The sequence below is a fragment of the Dreissena polymorpha genome, chromosome 3 (assembly GCF_020536995.1).
Source record: "Dreissena polymorpha isolate Duluth1 chromosome 3, UMN_Dpol_1.0, whole genome shotgun sequence".
In the NCBI taxonomy this organism is placed as follows: Eukaryota; Metazoa; Mollusca; class Bivalvia; order Myida; family Dreissenidae; genus Dreissena; species Dreissena polymorpha.
In genome coordinates, this window is record NC_068357.1 from 106112600 (window position 1) to 106135277 (window position 22678).

General features: G+C 37.2%; 1 protein-coding gene across 5 annotated transcripts in view; it reads right to left on the minus strand.

Annotated features, from left to right (window-relative positions):
- LOC127870865 (uncharacterized) overlaps positions 1 to 22678 on the minus strand; it is a 52521-nt gene that overhangs the window by 19719 nt on the left and 10124 nt on the right. For 4 of the 5 annotated variants that reach the window (XR_008044957.1, XM_052413428.1, XM_052413430.1 and 1 more), the window contains exons 2-5: positions 7944 to 8128; positions 6016 to 6086; positions 5192 to 5358; positions 4038 to 4138 (exon numbers count right to left, since the gene is read on the minus strand). Coding sequence is in view for 4 of the 5 variants with exons in the window: in XM_052413428.1 (XP_052269388.1) it covers positions 4038 to 4138; positions 5192 to 5358; positions 6016 to 6086; positions 7944 to 8128 (524 nt within the window). In the remaining variant the exon portion in view is untranslated. Of the gene's footprint in view, positions 1 to 4037; positions 4139 to 5191; positions 5359 to 6015; positions 6087 to 7943; positions 8129 to 11992; positions 12170 to 22678 lie in introns of those variants that run through there. The other variant, XM_052413431.1, reaches the window with a different exon arrangement.

The window sequence follows — 22678 nt, forward strand, 5'->3', positions numbered from 1 at the left end:
AATGCATTATGACCAGTTTTCCCAGCAAACTGCACATGCTAATCTATGATGACACTTTACGCAGATGCATTATGACCAGTTTCCCCAGCAAACTGCACATGCTAATCTATGATGACACTTTACTCAGATGCATTATGCCCAGTTTCCCCAGCAAACTGCACATGCTAATCTATGATGACACTTTACTCAGATGCATTATGACCAGTTTCCCCAGCAAACTGCACATGCTAATCTATGATGACACTTTACGCAGAATGCATTATGACCAGTTTCCCCAGCAAACTGCACATGCTAATCTATGATGACACTTTACTCAGATGCATTATGACCAGTTTCCCCAGCAAACTGCACATGCTAATCTATGATGACACTTTACTCAGATGCATTATGCCCAGTTTCCCCAGCAAACTGCACATGCTAATCTATGATGACACTTTACTCAGATGCATTATGCCCAGTTTCCCCAGCAAACTGCACATGCTAATCTATGATGACACTTTACTCAGATGCATTATGCCCCGTTTCCCCAGCAAACTGCACATGCTAATCTATGATGACATTTAACTCACATGCATTATGCCCAGTTTCCCCAGCAAACTGCACATGCTAATCTATGATGACACTTTACTCAGATGCATTATGACCAGTTTCCCCAGCAAACTGCACATGCTAATCTATGATGACACTTTACTCAGATGCATTATGCCCAGTTTCCCCAGCAATCTGCACATGCTAATCTATGATGACACTTTACTCAGATGCATTATGCCCAGTTTCCCCAGCAAACTGCACATGCTAATCTATGATGACACTTTACGCAGAATGCATTATGACCAGTTTCCCCAGCAAACTGCACATGCTAATCTATGATGACACTTTACTCAGATGCATTATGCCCAGTTTCCCCAGCAAACTGCACATGCTAATCTATGATGACACTTTACTCAGATGCATTATGCCCAGTTTCCCCAGCAAACTGCACATGCTAATCTATGATGACACTTTACTCAGATGCATTATGCCCAGTTTCCCCAGCAAACTGCACATGCTAATCTATGATGACACTTTACTCAGATGCATTATGCCCAGTTTCCCCAGCAAACTGCACATGCTAATCTATGATGACACTTTACTCAGATGCATTATGCCCAGTTTCCCCAGCAAACTGCACATGCTAATCTATGATGACACTTTACTCAGATGCATTATGACCAGTTTCCCCAGCAAACTGCACATGCTAATCTATGATGACACTTTACGCAGATGCATTATGCCCAGTTTCCCCAGCAAACTGCACATGCTAATCTATGATGACACTTTATGCAGAATGCATTATGCCCAGTTTCCCCAGCAAACTGCACATGCTAATCTATGATGACACTTTACGCAGAATGCATTATGCCCAGTTTCCCCAGCAATCTGCACATGCTAATCTATGATGACACTTTACGCAGAATGCATTATGCCCAGTTTCCCCAGCAATCTGCACATGCTAATCTATGATGACACTTTACTCAGATGCATTATGCCCAGTTTCCCCAGCAAACTGCACATGCTAATCTATGATGACACTTTACGCAGAATGCATTATGCCCAGTTTCCCCAGCAATCTGCACATGCTAATCTATGATGACACTTTACTCAGATGCATTATGCCCAGTTTCCCCAGCAAACTGCACATGCTAATCTATGATGACACTTTACGCAGATGCATTATGCCCAGTTTCCCCAGCAAACTGCACATGCTAATCTATGATGACACTTTACTCAGATGCATTATGCCCAGTTTCCCCAGCAATCTGCACATGCTAATCTATGATGACACTTTACTCAGATGCATTATGACCAGTTTCCCCAGCAAACTGCACATGCTAATCTATGATGACACATTACGCAGATGCATTATGCCCAGTTTTCCCAGAGCAATGCTCATTTATTCCCCTAATAATTATGTAAAAAGCATTTGTGTGGTACATATGTCTGCATAACAATAATGGCTGTAATTTTTATGTCCCTGGTAGGGCATATAGTGATCGGACTGTCCGTCCGTCTGTCCATCTTTCCGTCACACTTTGCGTTTAGGTTTCAAAAAATGCTCATAACTTCTATGTCCCTTGAGATATAACCTTCATTTTTGGTATGCATGTATATATGGACAAGGCATTTCCATACGCACAAAAATTTTGACCCCTGTGACCTTGATGTTGAACTTAGGGTCCACATTTAGGTTTCGAAATCTGTGCTTAGGTTTCGAAAAATGCTCATAACTTCTATGTCCCTCGAGATATAACCTTCATATTTGGTATGCATGTGTATATGGACAAGGCATTTCCATACGCACAAAAAATTTTGACCCCTGTGACCTTGACATTGAACTTAAGGTCCGCCTTTTGGTTTCGAAAAATGCTCATTACTTCTATGTCCCTTGAGATATAACCTTCATATTTGGTATGCATGTGTATATGGACAAGGCCTTTCCATACCCACAAAAATGTTGTCCCTTGTGACCTTGACTTTGAAATTAGAGTCCGCGTTTAGGTTTTGAAATCTGCGTTTAGGTTTCGAAAAATGCTCATTACTTCTATGTCCCTTGAGATATAACCTTCATATTTGGTATGCATGTGTATATAGACAAGGCCTTTCCATACGCACACAAATTTTTACCTCTGTGACCTTGACCTTGAACTTAGGGTCCGTGTTTAGCTTTCGAAATTTGCGTTTAGGTTTCGAAAAAAGCTCATAACTTCTATCAAGCGTTTATAGGGGGCATAAGTCATCTTATGGTGACAGCTCTTGTTTTTAATGAAGTTCGTTGAAAATCAGACAAAAAACAGTTGAAAGAAGAAAGTGCCTGATTGACATAATTAAGATGATTCAAGGCCTATAACATTTCTTGAAGCTATTTGGTGGGCTTATTGGCAGAGATATTATTGCTATAATCATCATTTTAAAAATTAGTGAAAATTGCATTATAGCAGTTGAACATGGCTGAAACATAAAAATGATATCACTGATGAGTCTTAACTAAACCAATCCTTAGGCGATTAACCTTATTAAGCAATTTGACCTACATTGTTTTTAGATATCTTGGTATATAAAAAAATGGCTATTAACAAAAACCAAAAATCTACCTACTCATTTGCATCAGCAAAATAATACATTCCATCATTTTTGATGCACAGAATAATTAATGAAAATATGGATATTGAATAAAAATAGGTTCATGTTTAATAAGAATTGATGACTAAGCCAGCTTAGTGAAAGACTGAAACAAATGAGCCGCGTTCTTGGTAAACTACACTTAATGCATATGCATAAAGTGTCATCCCAGATTAGCCTGTGCAGTCTGCACAGGCTAATTTGGGACAACACTTCCACAGTAACTGGATCTTTGCTTAGAAAAGACATCATTTGAACAAAAAATACAAGGGACAAAATTGTCACAAAACAATGTTTTCAATTAGAAAAAAAGTCTGATAAAGGGAGACAACTCAAACTGAACTGATTGTTTATAATTAACCCCCTTTGTTTCAAAATAAACCTATTTTTAGCCGTGGCGACCTTGACCTTGGAGATATTGACGTAATTCTTTCGTGTGACACACCGTCCAATGATGGTAAACAAATGTGCCAAATGATTTAAAAATCTCACAATGAATGACATAGTTATGGCCCGGACAAGCCCATTTATGGCCATTTTTGACCTTTGAACTCAAAGTGTGACCTTAACCTTAAAGATATCGTCGTAATTCTTTCGCGCGACATACCGTCTAATGATGGTGAACGAATGTGCCAAATGATTTAAAAATCTCACAATGATTGACAAAGTTATGGCCCGGACAAGCTTGTTCCGCCAGCCCGCCCGCCCACATTCGCCAATCTAATGGCCAGTTTTTTCCTTCGGAAAACCTGGTTAACAATTAAAGCAGAAAATATTGTCCTTAATAAGCCTTTGCAGACTGAACAGGCTTATTTCGGACAAGACTTTTTGCACATGCATTAAGCCCAGTTTTCCCAGAACGAGGCTTAAATAACTACCTGACTCCAGTTGTCAGCCAGGCCTTTGCACAGGTGTTCAGAAAACTGGTGACCGTATTTCAAAATTGCATTTTCTTCATCCAATAACGCAGTGCCTGAACCTAGAAACATAATAATTTACAATGATTTGATACTGAATCACAACTGAGATATCAGCAATTCTTATGTCAGAGGTATTATTAGTTACACTGTTAGTAACTGATGGTCACTGGTGTATGGGATATACACCCCCAGTAATTTCAAACCATACGAGAGCGAAGTATGAAAGTACTGAGGGTGTATATCACATACACCATCAGTTACTAACTGTGTAACCATAATATCTCAACCGACTACTCGATTACTCGGTGTGTATGGAAATTACTCTCGGTGTATGGAAAATACACCATGGGCACGTGGCCGCTCTAAGTCAATCGGATTAGGTCATTTTTGTAGGAGGTGAGATATATTGATTTTCTATTACATGATTATGGATATGATCAAATTACAACATGCAGCATCAGGGGTGCATAGGGGCGTGCTTGAAGTTGATTTCTTTAACACAAGTGTATTACACTGGCCAATTAGAACGTTTATAACTTAAGTTTCCATTTGCATTGTCCTATTTTGGATGACAGAATATGGCAAAAGGCATGAGAAAGCATCATAGAAGACAATATTTTCAAGTTAATATTTTTGTTTTGCTGTATTTTTTAAAGTTTTTATTTAAGAATAATTGTAAGGCAATTATTAAATGTTTATAATTGTGGCCTTTTGGCTCAATACATGATAATGATGATAATGAGACATTTATTATGACATCTCCTTCAACAGCCTACCATCACTTTTCCCAACTGTTGAAAAACAAAGACATTTTCATGGTATGTGCATCTTTTTGTGAATACTGGGCTAAATGTGTGTGCCTATAGTGTTGTCACAGATAAGCCAGTGCAGTCCACACAGGCTAATAAGGGACGATGCTTTTTGTTATTAAGGAGTTGTTTGTTCATAGGAAGTGTCTTCTTAATGTAAATCCAGTTTAAGCAGAACAAGTTTCCCTCATTAGCCTGTGCAGACTGCACAGACTGCAGAGGCTAATCCGGGTGACAATCTACGCACATGCATAAAACCCTGTTTTCCCTGGACAAAGCTCTTAAAATAAACCGTTACTCTACCATCTCTCACACAGCCACAGGCAACGAGGCTGGCACACACGTAGTAACCAGTCTCGCGCACAAATCTGTTGGTGTGAGTTAGCGCACGGAATATCAGATCCAGGAGAGCCTGGTCGACAAATGGGTTGAAATTGTGGCCCAGACCTTCAATAATGGACTGCAGACACCTGAACAGAAAGATATGGCCAATAAATCAGTGTGAAGGTTACCAAATATTTTGCCTATTATTCATTTATTTAGAGTATTTATGTGACTTTAAATACAAAAAGATAATTCAGCACTCCTGAGAGATCTTTCTTGATTTAACTCAACAAAATATCAGCCTCATTCAGGGCAAAAAAAAACTTCTTCGCAAGGGGCCTCTTTTTCTTTCCCTTAACAAAAATGGCCTTTTTTCCTATAGAAATTTCTTTAAAATCATGCATTTTTCTCTAAATTTCCAATCTACTCAGTTTTTTTTTTTTCATTTGCCAAAGCCGGAAAATTGTGTCTTTTTTCTCCCATAAACAGGCTGTGGCCCTTTCCCCAAAGTTGGTGTTTTGGAAAACGGGTCTTAATGCATGAGCTTTAAGTGTTATCCCAGATTAGCCTGTATAGTCTCATGCACGACACTTTCACCTAGACTAGATTTTAATGTAAAAGAGACATCAAACAAAAGAAAAATTCCATAAAAGTGGAAAGTGCTGTTGTGATTAACCTGTGTGGACTGCACAGGCTAATCTGGGGTAACACTTTATGCACATGCATTAAGCCCAGTTTTCCCATAGCCAGGCTCAAATATGAATCTATAAAACCATCCTATGTAGAGGATCTGAGAAACTCACTTCATCCATGTCTCCAGGGACTTCCAGCCCGCTGTGTCATGGAAGATCTGGGCTGCATCAGCACTGTATCTCTGCAACAACGATAAACACAATATTGTGGAAATACAAACAATAGAAGCTAAAGGCTGCATATGTCTTAACAATTTTCTTGGATTTTGAATAAACTTAGGATGAAAAAAACAACATAATAATTTATGTTTTATTAAATAGAACGCTAAATTTTCTGCTACGGTTTACATGTAAGTGCTACATAATATTATGATGCACAACACGTCACAGTCTTCGACGTTAAGGGGTTGACCAAGTCGTCCACATTTTCACTCGATACACCTAGGTATTAAAGTTAACTTGACCGTTGGTCCACTATTTTTTGGGGCACTATAACAATCACAAGTTTAAACTAATAATGAGAAGTCATTTCAATACATGTCCACTTTTAACATGTTCTCTGATTGTAAATATATCACTACTGCAATTATCTGTGAACCATCAAAAAAGACAACAACCAGCATGACAAAAATAATTACACATCATTGAAAGAGCTCTATCACTGTTCCTGACTTGGCTTACACAGCAATCAAAAAATAATTGTGAGCTACTTCTATATGTTTAGAGACATACATTATCATTGTTTTGACTGACGGCATGTGCTTATCTACATTTTGTGCGTAATAAAACATAGGGCATTGGATGTTTGAGGCTTGATTGGAAAATAAAACAAAGTCACATATTTAAGCGCATTTGGGTTTATAAAATGCAAGCGCTGGGACTAACTGCCCACTGCATTGATTGGAATGATTTGTACCTAGCAACAAATTAAGAAATAAAAGAGCAGGCATTTACAAACTTTGCATAATCAACAGAAAAATACACTGATCTGTAAATTTCAAGTGCCCCAGGGACTTTATTGCAAAATTCAAGCGCACTGGCGATGGTCTGTTTAACAGCCTGTTCAGGGACTACCCTATGTGCGACTAGATTAGATAGACTAATTTCGCTCTAACGCCCGTGATGTCGCCCTACGAGCCCAGAAAAGCGAAGATCAAGTCGCCCAATTTTTTTAATAAGCAAGACCGAAAAAGCGACAATCAAGCCGCCTGATTATTTTTGTTAAGGCGTGCTACCGCCCGCAGGCGATAAGCAAATTTATTTTTTGTTGTTTATCTAACAGTCACACAAGTTCACCACCGCACGGATCGCTTACTGACCGTGACAAAGCAGTCGCTCAATATTGGTTGCTAAAACAACACACTCATGCAGTTGAAAACACTGTTTTATGTTTTACCAGACAATCTTTAAATGTTCCAATAAACGTTAAAACTATTATTATAACATTTTATTGGTAATAAATCATTTATTGGTCAATGTCAAGCTAAAAATTTGGTCTAAAATGAACCCTGAATAGTGTGCGCACTACTCTTAAAAAATTAAATGCAAATTACCTAGGAGATGCTCTTGTCTTGTATTTGATTTCAGTGTCTTTGGATTAAAAAAACTCATACTGACTAAATTTGATACAATATCAGTAGTTTTCCTTAGATTAGGTGTACAATTTTGAATAAAAGATTTTTGAACTGCCTATTTACTTAGCTGGATAGGGAAATAAACTGGAAAACTAGGGTGGGGTTGAATCAGGAATGTTGGGCTGTCACTCAGGAAAAGTATGTACATGAACTGTTTGAGATTGAAAATGGAGCCCATAGAATGGATGTTTACCATGTAAACCATGTTGTTCTGTGAAAACAAATTATATTATTTAGATAACAGTGAAATTAAATCAACACAAATAGGTGTCCACTGAACTGTATTGTGCTGTCCAATTGTTATCTACCTTGTTGACCAATGGTCCAATGCTTAAAAATTCTATAAGTGAAGTCAATCTGGGTGTAAGAACCATTAGTTGGAATGATAACCATACAATCACATACCCGCTCACCACTTGGTGAACTGGAAAGCTTCTCAATGAGTTTATCTGTCTCTTCTTGCTCGCCCATTGCGCTGTCTGTCAGTGGATCTCTCTCTAGATTTACAAAGATGCTCTGTAGAACATTCTCCCGACAGTCCCTGTAGATGTCTGAACCATACATCCCACACAGTGAGCCTATTACTTCACCTGCAAGAAAGGTAACCTGTTAGGTTTCAGATTCATGCAAATATTAACCCTTTTCCACTAAGATGACGGATTTGGAGTGTGTTAGAAAGTCAAGTTAAATTAAAAACATTTTTTACAAGATTCAAGTTTTAAAGGCTTCATTTTCCAACCATAAGGTGCTGATGAGCAGTAAACAGCATAAAACCTGAACAAACCTTGAGTTTCTAACAGGCTGTTCTGGTTTTATTCTGGTTGTATACAAACATTTTCACTTTGCATCGGCGTGTGAAAGGGTTAAATGAACATTTATGCCCAAATGCAGGTTTGAAACATACAGTACACTCCACGCGTTTTCGCCAAAAAACGCGCTCCCTCCGCGTTTTTTTTTCTGCAAGCCAGTGTTCACGCGGCGTTGAGAGAGCGAGGTGAACTCGATAAAACGCTCGGCGTTATGCCGCGTTCGCTAATTCCCGCGGCGTGTATTACTTTAGCCTAGTCGGTAAATGCAGACAGTTTCCGCTCTTATCAGTGACCGCCGCGCAACGCGGCGTTAGCAGTGTGCTACTGGGCATGCCAAAAAATAAAAACATTGTTATAATAAATTGTTTAAATACTGTAGTACATGTATAAAAAAGATAATTGTATAGAAAATTAATACGTATAAAAAAATTTAATTCACAGGTACGTCTACAATATGAATGAATATAAGACATTTGACAAATTAATATTTAAATCATAACACATATAAGACAAGAATAAATGTTACGTAAAGTTTCCAAATGAGAATAATAACTAGTAATCCGAAACATACTACGATTTTTATTGTTACACGACGTTTACAAATGCTTCCAATATACAGTCATCATGTATATTTCCCGCCAAAAGCGCGCGAAAATTATGCTGCAATGTACAAGGTATACTCCTGCAAAGCGTGCGTGTATTGATTTTTTTAATACAAACTTTATAGCGCAGAGAACATTGAATTTGTTTGATTTCGGTTAAAAGTTTCTTTGGTATTTTAACAAAATTATATTGGATTTTAAGTGTTTGACGTTATGAAAACACGCAAAGCTTGTCTACTGACCTATTGTGTAGACTGCTGTCTGCGGTGTTTTGACAAAAGGGATTAACATGTGTGAATGTCACTCTGCCGATTTGGTCCATAATTACTGGTAAACATTGTTTTGAATGTCGACGCAACAAGCATACAACTGTGAATATTAAATGTAACTATCAACTCAATAGTTACCACCTTCTCTTAGCAATCAATGGAATAACCTAACTTCAAAGAGAAAATAAATGCCTTAGCGAGCAGAGAATTGACTTTGTTCCGACAATTAAAACCATTCCTTATGCATTCGTTGAACGTGTTTACTTGAGTAAGTTATGCCTTTAGACAGGAAGCGGCTTTTCTTTGATTACGTCAAACTGTCAATTCACACAGATTTGCGAGATTTTTAGGGTCCTTGGTCATTTGTTTACATGTTCAGTATAGAAAATCACCTGCTAACATGAAAACTTTGGATTAAATTATCAAAATAAAAACAATGTTGCAAACTGTGTTTATATTAATTGGTAAGTATTAGTTAAAAGACGACGTTTTGTTTGTCGTAAATCAACAAGTTTTCTATACAACAACAACTACTTCTACAACCACGTCAGGATCGATCTACATGTATCTTGGTAGTTTTTTTTAATTGTAAATATTATACTACATGTACTTGTAATAAATGTAATTTTATTTGAAAATCAGGAAGTCAAACAAAATTAAATTGATCGTTATCTCGTAAAACGCGGAGTTTCCCCCGCGTTGCCAACGCCGAGGACCGCCGCGTCGGTTTATCAGTTTTGCCGATCGTTAACCGCCGCGTCCAAAATCATGCAAACGCCACGTCTGGCGGGATTTTCTTAATCTCCCTCCAGGTCAATCACCGCGGAGTATGGAGGGAAATTGGGGAAAACGCGTGGAGTGTACTGTAAGTGTAAGAAGATCCAGTTTTTTTAAAGTCGCCATGGCGTAGCAGATATGGTGTCCACATTGCGTCTGGGAGGTCACTGGTTCGATCCCCACTGTGGGAGAGCTCTTAAGATTTCCCCCATAGACACCAAGTACTGGTTCTATTCCCAGGACACAAACTCGACAGCCTTTCAAATAAGCCTTAGGCTTTCCATGCAATCAAGATAAAACAATTAGGTTTAAACTTAACATATGTAATAACAAAATGTAAATTATAAATTAATTTTCAACCTGGGAAGTGAAAAAATACTATTACACCAAGATCAGTGCTTCATTACACACAACTATAAATGTTTTGTTGAATATTCAAATCAACATAATTAAATTTGTAATTCGAAACGCGCTTTGGAACTTTAATGTTAGGCCATCCTTAAAAAATTGTTTGTTTGGCATAACCCGACCCAGGAAACTATGGGTGGGTAGGTAGATTGGGATTTTATTTTTTTTTGTATTTTTTTTCTGAAATTGAACTCGGACATATACCAAACTGAAAGGTAATTATCAAATAAAGCTCCTGACCAAGTCTTCTGCCTCATGAAAGGAAATTGGTAAATATTTTTCTGCACCGTCCGTATCACCGCAGTTGTATTCGTAAGTCTATTTTTTGTATAAAGAACATCGAAAATATAATATAATCGACAAAAAATACTTGATCCGAAAACGAGAGTCCAAAAAATTGTACGCATTTTGCACATGAAAATGTGCATATCATTTGACTACAGAAAATGAAAACAAGTAACCTAGCAAATATGTAATTAATATACTATTTGGTTGACAAATTACTTTACAATAGCATAGTTTGTGAGTAAAAAACAACAAAGTAATTATAACATTTTAATTTCAATCATGAAGGTGTAACATCTTCGACATGTAACTAATTATTTAATTATCATCCTTTAATTCAGATCGATAGACAGTAGAAAGTTGTAAAGTGATCAGCTTAAAAATATTTTATTGAGAGTTACGCTTATTTTCATTTGCTTATTTTTTATACGACTTTTGCCATTGGCCATTATATTGCCAGGGCTTTTTTTCCTTCTTTGGGACCCGCTGAAAATCGGCCCTTTCCCCTCAGATTTTTTTCCCCTCAGCAGGTAAATTTTCCCCCAGACTTCATTTTTTTCCACTTTTTTTAAACTTAAAATACACAAGTTCACCTGATCAAGTGTAGAAAATATAACATATTGCATAATTAAATTATCTGTTGCCTTGAATTTGTTTTAAAAACAGCAAAATATGTTGAATTGATTATTTAAGACTTTCCTTATTTTCCCCAAAATCCGGCATTTAGCGTGATTTTTCCCCCCAAAATCCGGCGTTTCGCGTGATTTTTTCCCCTCATAAAAGGCTAGGCCATTTCCCCAAAATCAGATAAAAAACCCTGACTGCAGGCTGACGACAATTTCAACTGTGTATTCCATTATCTGCGCATAAATTACCAGGGGTTTTTTTTACAAAAAGGGGAAGACGCTGGACGCTGGGTAAAAGGGGAAAATCGAGCGCGAAAGAGACATATTTGGGGAAAAAATAAAAACTGCTCATTTCAATGTCTATAACTCACCTACAGACTTCAGGTTTTTTTTTAGAAAAAGAGGCATGTCTCTGACCTTTTTGTTCTTAAACACATGAACAAGTATGATATTAAAGTCAAAGTCCTAAATAAAGTTGCAGGTGTAGATCTAATAATGGGAAATGTTTTCAACTGGGGCCGGGGAATGATGTCAATATTATGATTTCAATTTCATGATGAATGGGTTGACGATCTAGATCTGCTACAGTATTGGAAGGGAAAGGTGCGGCAGCTGCCGATTGTATACTTTCACTTTCACAATAATCCGACAGTATTAATCGATGTTGATTACATGTACCTCCGAATCTTGCTGGGTTTCAACGGTTTTTGATGATTCATTCTTAAAAAATGCGTCAACGCAATTAATATTTTCCGAGTCCGAACGTTTTATTTTGTTCGTGTATGAACGCCAATTGTGAGACTTTTTTTCTGTTTTAACGTTTATATCTTAGCTTTCACATAACCCGGATGAAAATTCGACTGGTTTCCGGTAATTAATTGACGAAACACCCTTCTCGCGCAAGACCGGAATCCAGTAAAATAGTCACATGATTAGTTGCCCGGTTTCCATGACGTAATTTAAGAGCTATATATAGAATCACTGGGATTCCGAGATTTGAGTGTTCGTCGGGAGAGAGCGAGATCGTTGTACATGGTACAAATTGGATAAGTGTCGACTTCCCAAAAGAAAAAAACAACATTTCTTTGAGGGTAAAATATTATATTTTGGTGAAAAATTATATTTTTGGAGGGGAAATGGTATTTTTAGGGGAAAAATTCTGGTAGGGGAAGACGCCGAATATCGGCGTCATTTTCTTAGTAAAAAAAAACCCTGATTACCCAATATTACCCCATAGCGAACTCAATGTTGATTGGCCAGCTACCATATGCGCTTCAAAACGTTCATGGAAACAAAGAGAAAACAAGAGATGCGTTTGTCAGAAACACAATGCCCCCTAATGCGTCACTTTTTTTTACCTTTGACCTTGAAGGATGACCTTGACCTTTCACCACTCAAAATGTGCAGCTCCATGAGATACACGCATGCCAAATATCAAGTTGCTATCTTCAATATTTCAAAAATTATTCCAAAACTTTAATGTAAGGTTAAAGTTTTGATGACAGAATGACGGAATGACAGACAGACAGGCCAAAAACAATATACCCCCGTTCTTTCGATCCAAGCGCATAAAAATAGTTATAAAAAACAATACGGATTAAAATGGCGGATGTTTTCAATGAAATTTAACGAGATTTTAGCATATTCACAAACTATATTTTTCTTGAGCCAAATTCGCTATTTATTTGCAAATGGCGAACGACAGCGCGAGCCGTATAATAGTGAGCATTTATTCAAATAATAACACATTCACAATGCTCATGCTGTCGTTTGCCATTTGAGCCATCTGCGCCATTTGCAAAAATATTGAGAATTTGGCTAAAGAAAAATCCAAATTACGAAAAATTCGAAAATCTAGTAAAATTTCGTTGAAAACATCCGCCATTTTAATCCGGACTGGTTTTCTATATTTGTCTCTTTGTTTCAATGAAAGTGTTCGCAATTCGAACAATTAACAAAACCAGGTCTGTATCTGATTAGACATCGCTTGACCTGACCTTATTTTTATTGAAGTGCACATGGTAGCTGGCCTATCAACATTGAGCTCACTTTCACATGACATGACGTTGTCGAATGAAACGTGAGAAAGGGTGGAGCAATCGGATAATATTGGGTCATTTATGCGCAGATGTTGTATAATTTGAATTCACATTTAATATCGCAGCCTGCCTTCAAAATAGCGGCCGGTCACTAGAGATAAACAAATGAAACAACAAGGGACAAAATTGTCACAAAACCAGGTTTTCATTGTGAAAAAAAAATCTGATAAAGGGAGAAAACTCAAACTGAACTTTTGAAATGAACAAACAAAATTAACCCCCTTTGTAAGTTTGTTTTTAAAAAAAATCTATTTTTAGTCGTGGCGACCTTGACATTGGAGATATTGACCTGATTCTTTCGTGCGACACACCGTCCCATGATGGTGAACAAATGTGCCAAATGATTTTAAAATCTCACAATGAATGACATAGTTATGGCCAGGACAAGCTCATTTATGGCCATTTTTGACCTTTGAACTCAAAGTGTGACCGTGACCTTGGAGATATCGACGTAATTATTTCGCGCGAAACACCGTCCAATGATGGTGAACAAATGTGCCAAATGATTTTAAAATCTGACAATGAACGACATAGTTATTTATGGCCCAGACAAGCTTGTTCCGCCTGCCCGCCAGCCCGCCCGCATTCGCCAATCTAATAACCAGTTTTTTCCTCTGGAAAACCTGGTTAAAAATGTGATAGTTCCTGTCAATAAATATTTCTTAGCTGACCACTTTTCTTCTTTCTTCCGAATATTTACCGATCTGAATTAAAGAGTGATAATTAAATAACTAGTTATATGGCAATAATATTACACATCTCTGCTGATTGCCGAATTAAATTGAACGGTGATAATTAATCAATTTGTTTTTTACTCCCAAACTATCCTGAACGACAGCAGCGTATTTTAATTAAAGGGATACGAGAACAAGAGGGCCATGATGGCCCTGTATCGCTCCACTGTTTTTTCTTTGCGAAAAAAACGTGTAATGCGCATGGGTTGAAATGTACTCAAGCATGTGACTTTATCTTTCTATCCCTCGTCCCACTGGGCGCTTAAAGTTGGAAGGGTGAGCATTTTTATATATGGAAAAAGTTACTACCGTGTTAACTAAACAGACAAAAAAGCCCGGGAATTGTTGCACAGGTCCTTTGCTTATAACGTAGGTTCATTTATCTCTCCAAAAGATATTGTCGTTCTTTCTATTTCACATATTTTTAGATGCTGAAGATCAAATCTACGCATTTGATTTGAAACACATTCACAAGACCCACAGGAATCAAAATGCCTTAACCCTTAACCAAACAACACATTTTGGACTTTCCCAATTTGAAAGAGGTTGCAGACGTCAATTGAATTAAAATGGAATATGAAGGAAAAGATCAGGTAGGGTAGAAATAATTGTGATAAAAGGAGAAATTGCTCATCAACCCACTCATCCCTAAGACCAACAGGCCTGAGAATATTATGATAATCTAAAGATTATTTCTTTATATTGAAGTACCTTACCTCTGTGACGGTTTGATGTTTTTCCATAGTCGTATTGGACCAAGAAAACTAACAGACAATAACTTACAAGCACACACAAGGCATTGTTGCTTGTCATCTTGGTCCAAGTTTCTCGTATAATATGCAGAGCAACACTTTAATCCGTTTCCATTCTTAACGATTTATTTCATTAGCGAGAATTGTCTCCCTTCTGTTTACATGTATTATAACTCAGTAGTCTGATGTCAATATCCGTGCATTGAACTAACAATATCATTTAGCACATATGTGTATGCTATTTGTGTATTAAGTGTTTTATCCTTTCGTTACACTTAGGTAATTTAAGTATTCAGCGTAATATCCATGTTGTGAAACTATTCAGCGTAATATCCATGTTGTGAAACTATGTGACGAAGTCAGCGTTCGATTCTCCGCCATTTTGTATCTATGGCTGTTTTTTGGCCGGTCTGAGGCCGTTTCTTGGCCGGTGGCCGATTTATGGCCGCGGCCAATTTTCGGCCAGTTTTCGATCACATTTCGGCCAGTTTTCGGCCACATTTCGGCCAAACTTCGAACGTTTTGTTGATTTTCTAGTCAGTCTTGATTTTTCTTGTGGGGGAGAAGCATTAACATCAGCTTGCTCCCGATAAGTGTAAATAACTAATCCATATTGTGAATTAATCCGAACAATTAGTAAAGAAAACACTTTTACGTAAACATATTTCCATTATTGTGACTTTTTACAGAATATTTGTCAACTTATCACGGAACTTTAGAGTATTTATTCCTGACAAAGTATTTTAACTACATGTACATTTGAATACGTACAACTGTGTAAGCTTTGTATACGTCATCACTTGTGACGCGAATGCTGAGGTTATTCTAAACTATGTGCATTTTAACGGTGGTGGAATAAAATGAGTTACTTGGAGACATTGTTTATTTTGATATAAACTCATTGTTGCCTAACTTTAATACGCTACCAATATTTAGAGCTAGGCCCCAACAATATTTATAAATGTATTTAATTAAGTAATACATTTGACTTCTAAGATCAATTCATAACTTATATTAAAAAAATTATAAAATGGTCAGAAATATATATGGATTGTTAAGCAATTGACAATCATTTCAACAATTCATGATCAGTCACTATTCACAAATGGAACAATGAATCATTAGTTATTAAAAAGCAGCATATACGATAGTTAAGAACATTGCACTTCATTCATTTCAACACCTCTTCGATACAAAGTTTGAGTTTACCGTGCAGTATCATATATTGACTTTCCTTGAAATAATTATGTTCATGGAAGTTGTGTTTTTAAAATCAATAATATATTATTAAACTGGTTTTAACACAACAAAAAAGACATGAAAATAACATATCATCCAAAATATTTTCATCCGGATATATGGTCACTTTCGACATATTTAAATAAAACCCGACTTTTTTCAGTTTATAAGAAAAACATTCATAACACATGTTCTTACTTCAATGCCTTTGTAAGCAATCACCATCTGACCTAAAATGGCACTAAATGACAGGGTTTTATCTCATGTTTACAAGATGTTGATGTTGTTGTTGGTCACAGCCAAACGGCCACAGTAATCTCCACTGGTAAACGTCATATGTTCAGTTTTGTGACCCCCGGTGCCGGGTCAAATTTGAGCCCAGGGGAATAATTTGAACAAATTTGGTAGAGGACTATTAGATATCACTAGATACCAAATTTAGTAGCCCTAGGCTCTATAATTAAGAACAAGAAGATTTTTAAAGTTTGCACAAAATAGGCCTTATTTAAGCATATGTTCATTTTTGTGACCCCTGGGGCAAGGTCGAATTTGTTCCTATGGGCATAATTTGAACAAACTAAGTAGAGAACTATTAGATGTCACTACCTACCTAATTTGGTACAAATAGGTCCAATGGTTATGGACAAGAAGATTTTTAAAGTTTGCACAAAATAGGCCTTATATAAGCAAATTTTCAATTTTTTAACCCCCCGGGGCAAGGTCAAATTTGACCCCAGGGGCTTAATTTGAACAAACTTGGTAGAGGACTATAAGATGTCATTACATACCAAATTTGGTAGCCCTAGGCCCAATGGTTATGGACAAGAAGATTTTTAAAGTTTGCACAAAGTAGGCCTTACATAAGCAAATTTTCAATTTTTTAACCCCCCAGGGCAGGGTCAAATTTGACCCCAGGGGCATAATTTGAACAAATTTGAAAGAGGTTCACCACAGTAACATTCCTGAGAAATTTCATCAGATTTGGACCAGTAGTTTAGGAGAAGAAGATGTTTAGAGAAAAAGTTAACGCACGGACGCACACACGACGGACACAGGACCATGACATAAGCCCCGCTGGCCTTTGGCCAGTGGAGCTAATAACAGGAGCGGTTTAATTGTATTTAAAGTCTTATTAAACCCATATGTATTTGTCAAATAAATAGGCGACTCAAATTAATACCGGTACGCGTTTTGTTCATTGCTATTCTAGATATCCTTAAAAGAGCATTCAATTAAATGACGCAAATAACCGGTAAGGATAAAAAGCGGAAACGCAAAATTAAGCGGAAAGAATTTTCAGCGAGCAAAAAAAATTTAAGTGGGTCCGTCGGGTTATGCCAAACAAAATAATTTTTAAGGATGGCCTTAAAGTGATATTAACAAATTCTAGCTTCAAATAAATCGTTCTTCATGTATTTCGTGTTGTTTCTTTGTCTCAATAAAAAGGGCGCAAAAATTATGCAGACATGTACGGCGTCACGTGGAAAGTGTGGGTGTATTTATTGTTGTATAAAAATCGCGAACAGCACTTCAGGCGATTTACACATGTTCAGATGGAAAACCTCTGTTTCTATTGAACGTTATGTCATTTAATCTTCAATCTTTAAATTTTAACAACTTCTAGCTTCAAATAAACAGTTCTTGATGAATTTCATGTATTTCGTGTTTGTTTTTTGTCTCAATAAAAAGGACGTGAAAATTATGCAGACATGTATTGCGTAGCGTGGAAAGTGTGGGTGTATTTATTGTTGTATAAAAATGCGAACAGCACTTCAGGCAATTAATTCCTGTTCAGATGGGAAAAAAAACATTGTAATTGTACGTTATTTCATTAAATCTTTAAATAGTAACATATGCACAAACAAATTTGATACTTGAGAAAAATGTTTGTGTTTATAAAAAATTTGAGCACTTTACCAGAATTTGCTTCCAAAATGGAATATAAGGGATTATCAGGTAGTGAATAGCAAAAGGGAAAGAAGTAAGCATGCAATAATTGATATTTGGGGTCATACTGATGTACTGGGGAATCAATCGCGCCGCCCAGAATTATGCGTTTCTTATAGTATCTATTTGTGAAAGGGTTAAAACAATTAAAAATAAACAAGAATCTGTCGGAGACGGTTGATGCTCCCCAAAGGTTTTTTTTGTCACAATATTGCACTATATATTCAGATAAAAGGAAACGTCTTGAGGGCACAGTAGTTGGGGGGACAATAATTTTTTATAGAAAATTTCAAAGGGCCATAACTCTGTGAAAAATCATCCGACCAGAACCCGCTGATAATATGCACATCTCCTCTTGGTAGTGAAGCTTCCCATACAGTTTCATTGAATTCCGGTCATTAGTTGCTGAGAAATAGCCCGGACAAGAATTGCACTATATGTACAGTTAATGGAAAATTTCAAAGGGCCATACCTCTGTGAAAAATCATCCGACCAGAACCCGCTGATAATATGCACATCTCTTCTTGGTAGTGAAGCATCCCATAAAGTTTCATTGAATTCCAGTCATTAATTGCTGAGAAATAGCCCGGACAAAAATTGTGCACGGACGGACAGACGAAGCGGCAACTATATTCTCCCCCCAAAATAAATTTTGGGGGAGTAAAATATTGTTATCAATTAATTCAAAGCTGTGGGTTTTTTTCTTGAAGAGTCATAACAAACCAAATAACGTCATACATAATTAATGTATATAAAAAAAGGTATGGAGGAGGCTGCCCACCTAACCCACCGCTAACAACCCCGATGCGTCATAAACAATTCCTGTGGAAAAAACTGAAGTACCAATTTGATATGCTGAAGATGCATATGCAGCAGATATACTTATAAATACAGGTACATTTTAAGTCTTAGGCATATTGTTACCAAAATGTAAAGGAATGTAGCGAAATAAGGTCACTTCCAACAACCTTGCTGTTTGGCTCCTTCTTTGGCAAGGCTGTTAAAATGGCTGATTACCACTTGTGAGATCCCGTTTAGATCCCAAGTTGGAGCTCAAGATTTTCACTTTAATGGCGACGAGACAAAACAAAAACTGTGCATAAATAAATGGGTCAGAGCTTGTGTAATGGGTTTAGGTAGGACCATGCCGATGCAAACACGCTATAGAGGGCTTGTCCGAGACTTGAAACATTTAGAGAGGGAGAAGTGTAATGAAATAAGGCTGAGCTGGCTCTTTAAAAACGCTGTTGGAGTGGCTGGTTACCACTTGGGAGACCGAGTCCATATAAAATTACTCTCAGAGCCTGTGATATTTTATGACCGCTCAGGAAGTACATATGCACCCCTTCATAAACACAATCGCAGTTCTGCACACAGATTTTGTGTACATCACTAAACAGACGTTGTTCGTTACCAAGTAAGGAAAGCGATGACTAAACTTTTTTTGGGGGGGGGGGGGGAATTCTTGGGTGGGATGGTAAGACGGTCTTTCAAAATTAAAATAATAAAAATAAATACATATATATTTTTTAACTGTGTTTCAAAAATAATTTTAAAAACAAGAGATGTGTTTGTCAGAAACACAATGCCTGCAGTACCCTACTGCGCTGCATTGAAATGAAATTTATATTTATCATTTTGCATGTATAGAAATCATCTCCCTTTAAAGGTTATTACTTCCCTTGAATTTTGTCCAATCCAACCGGGGGGAAGGTCTCACAGTCAATTATGACCATGTCAGACATCACGGACAACCAAGGCCTGTGGTTTAAAAGAGATCATAGCCAGAGTTGATCATGTATCTGTGGACATAAGTCCACAGGTATGTAATGAACATTAAAGAAATTATAATTATATCATTTAAAAAAAACTTTGAAAAATCAATCATTTGGGTTATAAAAAAATCAAAACAAGAGCACCGCCTTGCGGGTGCAGAACGCTCATCTATTATCTTTTTAAAGGTGAAGGGACTCTCATTTTCAATCACAAAGGAGGGAGGGGCGGAGTGAAGAGGGGTGTATAGTGTGGGTGTGTGGAATTTATTACATTATCTTCGAAAAATGCGAAAAAAAACGCAAAAAAACAAACAAGATGCGTTTGTGAAACACAATGTCCCCCCTATATGACGTTTGACTTTGAAGGATGACCTTGACCTTGTGAAGGATGACCTTGACCTTTCACCACTCAAAATGTGCAGCTCCATGATATGCACATGCATGCCAAATATCAAGTTGCTATATTCAATATTGCAAATGTATTCATAAAATAAGCGATTTGGGCCAAATTTATTTGACCTCTGACCTTGAAGGATGACCTTGACCTTTCACCACTCAAAATGTGCAGCTCCATGAGATGCACATGCATGCCAAATATCAAATTGCTATCTTCAATATTGCAAAAGTATTTATAAAATAAGCGATTTGGGCCACATATTTGACCTCTGACCTTTAAGGATGACCTTGACCTTTCACCACTCAAAATGTGCAGCTCCATGAGATACACATGCATGCCAAATATCAAGTTGCTATCTTCAATATTGCAAAAGTATTCATAAAATGAGCGATTTTGGCCATATATATTTGACCTCTGACCTTGACCTTTCACCACTCAAAATGTGCAGCTTCATGAGATACACATGCATGCCAAATATGAAGTTGCTATCTTCAATACAGCAAAAGTTATTGCAAAATGTTAAAGTTGGCGCAAACAGACAGACCAACAGACAGGGCAAAAACAATATGTCCCCCACTACTATAGTGGGGGACATAAAAGTTCGGGGGAGGGGGGGTGGGGGGGTGGATTTTTGGGTGCAATGGTTGGACGGTATTTCAAACATAAATTAATAAAAATAAATATTTGTGTTTTTTAACCGTTTAAAAAAAAATAAATTGGGGGGGGGGGGTATAGTGTGAGGGTGTGGTGGTCATTTGTGAGATGATCTTAGAAAGAAGAAAAAAAAAATTAAGGGGGGGGGGCACGGGGGGAGGGCAGAGGGGATGGTTTGGGTGGAGTCTATTGTGGTATTTCAGGTAAGAGTAGTTTTGTCAAAGTATCAATCAAATCTAAAAATAAATAAAGAAGTTATGGAAATTTTAGCAAAATTTAATAATTTGACCTTGAGAGTCAAGGTCATTCAAATGTCAAGGTAAAATTCAACTTGCCAGATACAGTAACCTCATGATAGCATGAAAGTATTTGAAGTTTGAAAGCAATAGCCTTGATACTTAAGAAGTATGGTGGATCGAAACACAAAATTTAACCATATATTCAAAGTTTCTAAGTCAAAAAAGGGCCATCATCCCGTAAAAATGACAACCAGAGTTATGCAACTTGTCCTTTTACTGTACCCTTATGATAGTTTGCGAGTGTTCCAAGTATGAAAGCAATATCTATGATACTTTAGGGGTAAAGTGGACCAAAACACAAAACTTAACCAAATTTTCAATTTTCTAAGTATAAAAAGGGCACATAATTCTGTCAAAATGCCAGTCAGAGTTACATTACTTTGCCTGCACAGTCCCCTTATGATAGTTAATAAGTGTTGCAAGTATGAAAGCAATAGCATTGATACTTTCTGAGAAAAGTGGACCTAAACGCAAAACTTAAACAAAATTTTCAATTTTCTAAGTATAAAAAGGGCACATAATTCTGTCAAAATGCACGCCAGAGTTATCTAACTTTGCTTGCCCCGTCCCCTCATGATAGTTAGTAAGTGTACCAAGTTTGAATGCAATAGCATTGATACTTTCTGAGAAAAGTGGACCTAAACGTAAAACTTAACCGGATGCCGACGCCGACGCCAAGGTGATGACAATAGCTCATAATTTTTTTTCAAAAAATAGATGAGCTAATAATACATCTGTACAGTAACTGTGAAAAGAACTTCAATTCTTGGTAAGGAAATATATAATATGAGATTTATAATTATATAAATTACTTCCGTTGAAAATAATTGTCTGTAACAAAACTCTATTTTTAGTAGCAAATAATTAAAAGCCACTACCGTGACTGTAGATTCACCACTCAAAATGTGCAGCTCCATGAGATACACATGCATGCCAAATATATAAAGTGGCTATGTTCAATATTGAATAATTTTCTCCCTTTTTAAAGCTTATTACCTCCCTTAAATCTGTATTTTTTACCGTAGACCGTAAAGGATGACCTTGACCTTTTACCACAATGTGTTTGTCAGAAACACAATGCCGCCTACTGCGCCGCTTTGATTTATTTAACAAAAATATATACGTGGGCAGGTCAGATAACTATGTCCATTTAAAGCTTATTACTTCCCTTGACTTTGTTTTTTCGATCCTAGACCTTGAACGATGATGTAAACCTTGAAATTTTACCACTCAAAATGTGCAGCTCCATGAGATACACATGCATGCCAAATATCAAGGTGCTATCTTCAATATTTAAAAAGTTATGGCCAATGTTAAAGTTTTTTTTTGGACGGACAGACAGACACACTGACTGACGGACAGTTCAACTGCTATATGCCACCCTACCGGGGGCATAATTAGGGGGGGGGGGGGGGGGGCGGAGGAGGGGGGGGGGGGGCTGAGAGGGGGGTATAATTGGGTGTGTGGT